This window comes from Ctenocephalides felis, unplaced genomic scaffold (genome assembly GCF_003426905.1).
Source record: "Ctenocephalides felis isolate EL2017-DRISC unplaced genomic scaffold, ASM342690v1 CF-g0.4_SCAFFOLD_02599, whole genome shotgun sequence".
In the NCBI taxonomy this organism is placed as follows: Eukaryota; Metazoa; Arthropoda; class Insecta; order Siphonaptera; family Pulicidae; genus Ctenocephalides; species Ctenocephalides felis.
Window position 1 is genome coordinate 32,182 of NW_020538753.1, and position 11,257 is coordinate 43,438.

The 11,257-nt window shown below is 30.4% G+C and overlaps 1 protein-coding gene across 1 annotated transcript; it reads right to left on the reverse strand.

The window, feature by feature from the left end:
* Positions 1-712: 712 nt before the first annotated feature.
* Positions 713-11,176, reverse strand: LOC113381115 (E3 ubiquitin-protein ligase UBR1-like; the record flags this gene model as incomplete). Its single annotated transcript, XM_026620094.1, is given in 9 exon segments — positions 713-3,222; positions 3,288-3,416; positions 3,495-3,606; positions 4,836-6,548; positions 6,616-6,854; positions 10,455-10,496; positions 10,498-10,704; positions 10,776-10,930; positions 11,000-11,176. Coding segments are annotated over 9 exon segments (5,147 nt in total), but the record flags the coding sequence as incomplete, so codon positions are not given.
* Between the last annotated feature and the right edge of the window lie 81 nt (positions 11,177-11,257).

Consider the following 11,257-nt stretch of genomic DNA (forward strand, 5'->3'; position numbering starts at 1 on the left):
TGGACACGCAACCCCACAAACAACAATCCGCCACTTCATGATCCTCAAAATATAATTTTATAATTATCATTTAATAATTTCGTTTTATTGATTCTCCAAACAAAAAATAAGAAAATAAATCATTTTAAGCTATATATACATATATAAAATTTAAACTGTGATTAAACGGTATGGGCGCCTTTCCATGCACCATCGGATCCACTGACGAGATAAAAATCCGTTATACTAATTTTCAATTTTCTCCCTCATTATTTAGCCTAGATATTGAAAACACATGAAAAGTCGCCACTTATTTCAAACTAGTTTTATGTTGTAACTGTAAAATATATTGAAAAAAAAAATTGACAAAATCTAATGACAAAATGAATTCAACAAAATTTAAATAATTTTTCATTACAGTGCTGTTGTTTGTATTGACTCTTAAATAGTATCATTCAAAGGCTTATAATACTCAAAATATCATTTAATTACATTTTTGTGCAGCAAGCACAATAAATGTAAGCAAGCTAAAGTGTTGCGTTAAATAAATATAAAAATATCAGTATTAAAATTAATTTGGAATACCAGATTTTGTTAAATGTTTAGGAAGTTTAATCGTAATGTTTTGATGGCACATTAATTGTGATTCATTCTTAAAACTCATCATTTTAGAAACATTAAAGTGAAACATGGCCCATAAAAGGTTGGAAAGTTTGATTAATAATCTTGATTTATAGGTCTGATTATATTTATTCAATATATTATATAATTTATATATCTAACAACATGCTATAAAGACTGGTAATATAACACACATCATTCGCTGTAACTTCTTCAATTTTAATTTATGTAAGATGTTGAAAATTCAAATTACAAGTGCTGCCACTGAGTAGCAACTGTGGCTAAATTAGTATTAGTTTCTATAGCTCTAGAAATAATTTCATGTATGCCGTGGCCTAGCCATATGTGCTGTAATTTTTGGAACTTATCAGCACATAATGTTAAAGGATTTCCTCTACGTAAACCTTGATCAGTCTCCCCATACTCATCCAAATAAGGCGGTGACACAAAGCATCCTCGGCTGTGAGCAGATAAGAAAAGAACTTCACACTCTCTCACTCTTAGAAAAACACCTGCTCCCGCCCCACAAACTTGGCTATGATAAGTGCATGCTCCAACAGGAGATTTTTCCAGCTCGGTTTGACAACAATAACTCTGAGAGCACAACATTAAACCACACACTAAACACATAGTTGGATTTCGAGAATCATCTCTTTCACTATTGGGACATGTAAATAATGATACAGCATTAATTAATTCACTATAATCATTAGGTAACTTCACAAGTTTGGGAACAACTATGGGTTGTATAACCAAGCCATCTTTCATATCAGTTTGTAATCTTACAGCAACATTCTTGTTAGAACACCAAGTTTTGGCTAAGTCTTTTGCATAACTATAACTAACCATTTTATTAATATTACTTTCTAGTCCTAAGTAATCACATAATTCCTCATAATTACCCAAACTTTCCGTTAAACTATTAGGTGCTGGAATATCTGTTAGAAAATGGTAAAATATTGCACAGCACCGTAAAAATGGCATGCAAGCGTGTTTAACATTTTGTTCTAGAGAATTTTCATTCAAACTCGTACTTAATTTGCATATCCTTTTTATGAATCTGGCATATTCTACTATTTCTGTACAATTGTGTTCAATATCCTCTGTGTCCATATTTGAAACATCCATATCAATTGTGATTAATATTTTTACAATGTGTGATAAGAAGAGTAAATTGAGAAGGTGGTGATCTAAAGTTCCACCACAGGCAATAGCACACTGATCATATTTGCAGAAAAGACTGGAAATAGTAAATGTCAATGGTACAAGCATGCTAAAAGTGTCCCATTCTAAAATACAAGGACCACTCACATCATCCATCAGTACTTTTAAAAGCAATATTGAGAAATCACCATGAAAGTGATATATTGATGGTGTAACACCACAAAGCCTAACTAAACTGCGTATGCAATCCCTTTGTCTGCTAGATAAATCTCCTAGGAGTGACTTACGCGAATCTCTTAATAATATTTCCAGAGACAGAATAGTGTATGTGCAAGTTCTAAAACACATCATTGGCTCATTTAATCTAGTTGAAGATGTGAGTGACTTGACTGTACTCGCTCTGGCAAATAGTGTAAGAGCATCAATGATTTCTTTGCTGAATTTAATTGCACTAAATGTAGGAAATAGTCTTTGGAAAGAACAGCCCACATCTGTCGATAAACTATCTGTAACAGTTTGTAATTGTGGTGGTTTAATAAGTTCAGTTTGCAATGTTAGACCTTCGAGAACTTTCTCTTTATGTTCACCAAATAATTCATCAAATTCAACCAGTTTATCATCAGTATGACGTTCATGCAACACCAACGATAATGAAACAGTTTGCTGTATGCATTGTACAAATTGTTCAAAGGTTAAATCAGAAACTACATGATTATTAGGTTGAATATTGTATAAAGGAGGTACTACGGGTATAACAGTGTTTGTGAGGCATTCACAAAGAGGACAAAGAAATTCCTTTTTATCCACATCATAACTGGAGAGTTGACGTAATCTGTACGGCCTCCTTGCTTCAGAAGCACTGATAGATTGCATTTGATTATTCCAACAAGAGCTATGCATAACATGTCCACAAGTGCTAGTATGAGCCGCTGAACCAAGGGCAGGACTTAAAAAATAAGGACTTTCCTTGAATGCAAGTTTTGAGTCTAATCCTCTGTGCTGGAATAACACAGTGGATTGCTGGACAAAAGCAGATAGTACCAAAGGTGGTCCATCAACAGAAACAATACTATCCTCTTGACAAAGAATACAGGTGTACTTCTGTTGTTCAACAAATCTAAAAGTTTGATTAGGTCCTAAACATATTGGTTGTTGTGAACTATCTGGAATAACATTATCAGCTTCTATTAGGTTATCACTAGTTCCTGTGCTTTCCTCTGCTTCTGCTGCAAAAGCATCTGCATTTTTTTTCATAAAATTTGTCTGTAGGGATGCCATTTGAGCCATAATTTTCGCTCTTTGCTGTGCTGCCATTTTTGTACGCCATTCCTTGCTAGATACATTAGACTCAGAAGTAGAAGTGTCCAAAGTAGGAGTCTTTTCCAAACTGGCAGAATCACTAGTCATCTGCTTATACTTTGTAACTACCCAAGTTAATAAATCTTTATGAATTTCCACCTAATACAAGATCAAAAATCAGTTTTGTGTTTCATGAAGTATGGTAATATAAAAAAAATTATTACCCGAGGGCTATTCACTAATTGCTCCAAATACTTTAAAATATTCCACTTTTGAGCTCTAGTTGTAAAAGTAAAATAAGGATAATTCTGTGACTCTTCCTCCTGCAAGGCATATCCTATAAGATGTACTATCTATAAAAAAAGATGCAAAAATTTATGGTTAAATTAATGTAAAGTATATAACAATTAATTGACAAAAATCTTATGTACCTTATGTAATTGTGTTTCCGAAAAACTTCTAGCTCTTAAGTCAATGCTTCGAGTAAGGACAGTTTGCATAATGAATAACATAATATCGCATTGTAGTAAATTACTTAAAATGCTGAAAAATAAATTTTTATTGGGATGTGAAATTATTTAATTACCCATTAATTTAGTTTTAATATAAAAGAACTTTTAAATAAAATTAAAAATATTTGTTTATACAAGGTGATAAAATATGTACTATATCATTCCAAATTTTTTTTCAAATCAAGAAAACAAACCACTTTTTCAAACATTAAATGATAAATTTCAAAATAAGTTCATATTTAGTCAAAAAATATACAAACATCCTACAAAATAATTATGACAAAGGTATGTATGCATGCACATATGTATGTGAATATATATATATATATATATATATATATATATATATATATATATATAACTAGCAAACCCGACGAACTCCGTTTCGCCACCAGATGGTTTCGTGGGAAAGATAAAGAAATTTTTTGTTTGTTCTATATTTGAAAAGGAAAAATTTGATTTTATTACAAAAATTGAAGTGTTTTTTAGTTGAACTTCTCTAAGTAAATGAATGTAAATCCGCAAATTATCCGTTTCATTGAAGTGCTCTTTGGTAAACCACATTTTTTGTTTTTTGGTCTGACGTTAACACAAACAAAGGGGATGGTTTTCCAACTCGTGAACAGGCAACATATAAATGCCCATGTGAAAAACAATAATTTTCTAAATAATCTATTTGAAATTTATCCCGCAAACACTAAGCAATTGGCCTTGCGACTTGTTATTGCGAACAAAAGACGAACTGGAAATTGCAATCGTTTGAAGTCAAACGGAGGACCAGTCAGAATCATTGGTATGTCACCAAATCGCCAGCAATTTTTGATTGAATGGTGAAATTCAGTGCGTGTACATCATATTTCTTGGCGGCAAGAATTGCTCGTTGACTTAACCAAGCATAATTCTGATAATTCTCACTAATGTCATTACTCGAATTTTTAATTACGGTGCGTGAAGTTCCAGCAATTTGCATTAGGGCACGATGCCATGCACCACTAATTTTCTTAGCTATAAACCTTGCGGAGCCCGAGACCTTCCCAAAGAATGCAAAATTGTCGAAATCAATTAGAGTTATTTCGTCAGGAAGAAAAACCCGACTTTTTTTATATATATAGAAGATATATATAAAAATGTTTGTGGTTTTATTTATTTTATAAATATATATGCATGATATCAAAGTAATTAAAACATTGAAATTAAAATTATTCAGTACTAAGAATGTTGTTTTTAATTTTTATTTAGTAACATAATTACTTAGCATACCTGAAAGAATCTTTCAATTTAAGCAACTTGGGTGGAGGACAACATTCCAATTGACCAGCTGCCTTCCGTCGACTTCTTTGAGTTTCTTCTGATAAAGAAAGCTCTTCACGAGTGTAGTGATAAAAGAATACATTATATTCATCAAAGAATTCTGGTTTTAATTCGTATATACCTTTTCCACCCGAATTTGTAGGTTTATTAAAATTAGCTACCTGGTCTATAACATTTTCCAAACCAGTTTCATGGTGTATGTCATCTGGTAATGTTTTGTTGAGTTCTGAGTGAGGCATTGGCCTAATACAAAGTTGTTGTATAATTTCTTTTTTAATTCTATCATCATTAGTGCAATGGCTTATGCCAGGAACATGTCTTTCACCAATTATAGTAATTAAAAGTCCTAAAAACTCTTCGACAAGGTTAATAATCTGCCGCATTGTGTCTTCTTCAGGGTTCCGAACTAAACTTTTTCTCTCAAAGTTTGGATCTATCCAATTCAATAAAGTGAATTTATGCAGAACATGAATTAAAAATTCATTGCTTTCTATCAAAGTAGCACCAATTTGAAGTAACACAATGTCTTTATCTAACATTTCTGACCTACATTTTACATTGTGATAAAAATACACTTGATTTAACAGGGAATACCCATTCCTACGCCACATTCCTGCATTGACTTGTGCAATCAATGCTTGTGTTCTTAATACTGGTTCTATTATATGTTCAGGTGGTACAGGTTTAATTGTTCCTGTAAGTTTATCGCTATAGAAGCTCAAATTAAACTTCTCTAAATTCAAGTGCAAACCTGCAAGAAATCTAGATAAAGGTAAATGTATGGAAACAGGTTGAGATGATACGTCATAAACTATGCACGATGCGCTATGGTCAACCAACTCATGAACTTTAGTAGTTATATCTGAGTCCATATTCGATATGAGCTTTTTTAAAGTGCATTTGTAAGCATTTAAAAGAACAGCCATATCTGTTGAGCACCATTCTAGCATCAAAGTTATGATATGTGCAAGTTTTATGTGTAAGTTAAAAGCAGATTCCCACTCTGGTTCATAATCTACATGATGTCCCATTTGACGTACAACAGCATCCATACCTTGCATGCAAAAAAACAACTTAAGTATTTGAGCTACACCAACCAAAAAGCCTTTTCGCAACTCTTCAGTCCAGACTTCTGGTTTTGCACTTAAAAGATAGCGAAGGTCATATAATATATATTGTGCCCTTTTAAATGCCAGCATATTATGATTATTTTGTGAGCTGTTCTGATTCTGTCTTGATTTTGTGAAAACTAATTTTCCTTCATCATTACATTTTTCAGCACACTCTGATAAAAATGTATTCATTAGAATGAACAAAACATCTTGTTCTGCAATTAAATAATGTGCCAGGGTGGGAACAGTAAATATTTGCACACTCAATGACGAGATTGAAAAAGAAGGGTCATGGTCATCTTTAATAAAATCTTTCATAACTGATCCGTAATTCTTAGTGAATACTGTTGCAAGAGCCTTTTTGCTCTGGTATTCTAATAACATTCCAGATATAAACAAACGATGCCAACTTGATCTAGCCGCTTTCCAAAGATAAAAGTCTCTTTGTAGTATACCCTCAATAATTGATGAACCATCAGCTCTTTCCTTCAAAGCTACCTCACTAAATATTAAGCGTAATCCCTCTAATTGGCTTAAAAATCCTTGCAACCTAATTTGAAAGTGTTATTATATACCAAACATTATCTTATCAAACAATCAATATAAGAAATACCGACCAAGATAACATTTTTAAAGCATGAATTTGATGTGAGATTACATCACAGTGCATAACTACAACTTTAAGTGGAACTGATGCATGTCTTGCAGTATATCGCTCAATCTCTGTTTTCAATGTATCACAGTGTTGAAAAGTAGCACATTTTACTACTGCTCTGCCTTCGCGATCAATATTTGTAACATACTCAATAGCATCTTTCTGAGAGCATTGAATTACTCGAATGAGAGTATGAATAACCTGAAATTTATTTCTCTGGATTAATTGAAATGATTCCAAATTGATTAAAAACAATTCTCTGAAAGTTTTAGCTCTTAATATTAACTTTCAGATAGTGCACAATTCAATCAAACTTCGTATGGAAATAGCAAGGAAAAAATTTTGAAAATTAAAAAAAAATTTTGTAGATATAACTTAGCGACAAATGAATTAAAAGTGAAAATTCGGGTCATTTTGTATTGAAGATTCGACGCTTTGCAAAATTTTTGAAAAATTTTTCATGCTATTTCCATACAAAACAGCGTTCTATCTAAAAGCTAATCACAATCATTGCATTTTAATTTATAGACAATATTTGATGTGCGTTCTAAACTAGTGGGTGATTTGAGGTTGGAAAAAAGAGAGCTAAGGGTTATCACCCACTAGTTTAGAACGCACATCAAATATTGTCTATAAATTAAAATGCAATGATTGTGATTCCATTTACATAGGTGAAACTGGACAGATTTTAATAAAACGACTAAAACAACATGATAATAACTCAAAAAACCCACGACAAAATCAAACAAATGATAAATAACAGAACATATAAAAAATTTTAAACATTCTTTTAACTTTTATAACGCTAGTATACTTCATCACGAACGGAACATTATTCAGAGAAGATTTGCTGAATCTTGTCTAATCAGCATTTCTAAATCTTGCATTAATAAAAGGTGTGATGCCTCTTTACTCTGTGAAAATTATCAGGTGATACTCAATAATATTTCCAAATTTGTTTCCCCTTAACTAGCTTAATTCCGAACCTGTAAACCTATCCTTACGCGGCACGATCCCAAACTTTGAATCTTAGCCTCTTCACCCATACTTCGGAACACTGATTGTAAAAAAACTCGCCAACTATCCTTTTCGGTCTCTCCAAACAATTTTTAAGCACATGTGACATTACTGCCTCGGGAATGTACGCATAAACTACTTTTTCCGTGAAAAATATATTATATTCAACAAATATTTTGCTATGCTCTGTTCAACAAAAACAAAAAAACAAGTTAGTGTATATATGATAGTGCAAAATTATGTGCCATACGCTAGTTACTGATTTAAGACCTTATTTATGTAAGTTACCTTTGTTGTTTATATATATATATATATATATATATATATATATATATATATGTATATGTATATATGTATATATACATTTGTGTATGTATATGAGTATATATATATATATATATATATATGTATTATGTGTATATATATATGTATATATGTACGTGTTCATACATGTATATCGTATATATATATATATATGTCTGTTTATATGTATATTTATGTATATATATTACGCTTTTGTATGTTTGTATATATTTCTTTTTACTTTTCATTTCTTATGTTTGTCTCTCTGTTTAGTTATAATTGTTATTGTTACAATTATGATACTTGTATCTATAGTTCTTTTTCCAAATTGTCATTTTTTCCTAGTTTATATTAATTTTTCAATGTTCATTCTGTAGATCCACTGATGATGACATAAAATCCTATGTCGAAACGTTTGGAAAAAATTAAAGATTAACTTCTAAATCTTTGCCTTTTATTTGATGTATTGCCCTTGAAGAACTTACTCATATTTCTCAACATCAAAACTAACTTCTTTAATATATATATATATATATATATATATATATATATATATATACTAGCTGACCCGGCAAACGTTGTTTTGCCATAAAAAATATGAGTATGAAAATAACTAATTGATTGCAAATTGATATGTAAGTGAAAGGGTCAGCTAACAAAAAACATGAATAGTTTATCCACTGCAAAGCACGTCACATATAAATGTTCCTAGATAATATTAATAGTCTTTGCAAGAACCAACCTAATCTGAAACTGATTCTATTTATATCAATTAGCACATTTACAGTTTCAAGAGTTTGATATATAATTACCGCGCTTTTGATTAATTCATTAATTTTCGATTTACGAAGTAAAACCTGGTAATTCATTTCTAAATTATGTTGTTATGTGGCATGCCCAGCAAATTGACTAATATTTATGCTTCAAATTCTTATTGATAGTATATTTTTTATGATGTATATATGTTTACCTATTACATACTTATAGTATGCAATTAATATAACTTTGATTCATTGATATTTTAATTATTACTATATTTCTTAGCAGTAATAATATATATTTTAAATATTTTTCATTTCCTGTGTTAATTTGTTTAACGCCAGATCCAACTATTTTTATATTTTAATTATCGCTACTGCCACCGACCATGAAACATATATTTATTAAATTGAAATTCAGTCAAACATATTTAATTTCATAAACAATACTATTAATATTTAAAAAAAAAATTTAAGAATCTCACAAACATATATTGCTTTCTAAACTTTCCACCAATAATTTCTATCAATTCAAAATTGGCAACATAAAGTTACATAATATTTATTAATTTATTTAGCAGATAATAATATATGATCATCAAGTGGACTCACATAGAAACGCGGTATAAACCGATGCATTCGAATATTACATTATAATCATATAACAACTTTTCTTTGTACTGTTTCAGTGTTGCGTATGCCTCAGCAGATAAGGGTCTACTGTACCCAACGTTATCGCTCGTATTGTTCGTAAGTCGTTGGTCTAGATAAGATCAAACTGATTATACGATTCACTTGACAAACATTATTGAAATTACTAAAAATATAATATTTCGGCTATAAATTAAAACCTTTAATATACCCTATATCCTAAATGAAATCTATTTGCACAAAACAAATTTTAAATCGGTGAGCAAAACAAATTTTAAATCGGTTCAGTTCATTTTAGGCGTCCATCGCGGACGACAGCTGTGATACTAAATTTATATATATATATATATATATATATATATATATATATATAGGGGTGTATATCATATAGGGTGTCCCTTAATATGGACATTTTTGAATTTCCTTGCTCTCAGGGGGCTCAATGGTTCCAAATTGATAAAAAACAATTCTCTGAAAGTTTTTCATATTAAAGCTCTTATATTAACTTTTAGATAGCGCGCAATTCAATCAAACTTTGTATGGAAATAGAATAACTTTGAGACAATTGTTTTTTATCAATTTGGAACTATTTGAGCCCCTGGGAGCAAGGAAATTCGAAAATGTCTATATTAAAGACCACCCTAATATATATATATATATATATATAGAAAGAATGAAAAAAAAAAACTTGTAGATTAAGTGTGAAACTTTCATTTGTTTCATTGTAAATGTTAGAATAAATGATAAATAATATACTTATAAACAAACTTATTTAATATGGTAATTTGTTGTATATTTGGAAACATATCCTTTATAATTCCATATAAATGCCATTCCATATTTAGGGTTTCTATATTTGCATATATTTGTGTAATACCACGCAAATAAGAAGCTTATATATATTTAAACCATAAATAAGTTATAACAATCTCTAATAAGTTATAATAATCTCTTCTACTAAAGTACCGATATTATATCATCAAGCATTGTTATTTCATCTTATAACCAACTAAGTCAATTTATATTAATTAATATTGATTGTATGCTTATTAGTACATAATATAAAAGTCACCTGTTCAAATGTGTGTGTTTCATCATTGTATAAAACTGTACACATAAGTGTCAGGTGTCTCATATAAAGCCATGCTGTCAAACTTTTCAGGTCTGATGGTTGGCATCAAATCACTTGGTAAACCAGGAACATGTTCCAAAGTCAATAAATTATAACAATACCACAAAACTGCTTCTAAGGTAATACGCATTCTAGCTAAAATATCAGGTGGTAGTCTAGAATCTTTTGAGTTTTCTACTAATGCACCGGCCTACAACAAAAAATAATTCAACATGAGAAGTTGAAAATTTATAAACAAAAATAAATCAAACATATTTCTACAATATGAGTATCACAGAAGGGTTCACGTCTCCAAGCTTCTTTATCACCACAATCACAGCATCCTCCTCCATTGGATGTGCCCATTTTATATTTATGATTTCTATGTGCAGAATGTTTAAAACAATCCACGCATAATACACATGTGGGATCCATTCCTAATAATAAATTTTGATTAGTTAACATTATGACTACTATAAAAAACATCATATTTAATGCAAAGTTACCACATTCTCTGCAACTATTGTTGGTTTCGCCCATTTTAAATACCCTGCCACAAACTGAAGGTGGATTATCTAATTTGCATAACTTTGGTAAAATATCATATGGATCACCATCGAAAATAAATTCCTCTAGATATTTAAATAAATAAACATTTTTTTGAGGATCATCTGTACCAACATCTAAAAAATAAACCCAATGTATTAAATATCATGCATTGAAATTTGTTTAGAAATATCATTTAGGTATTTTAAATATTTCAA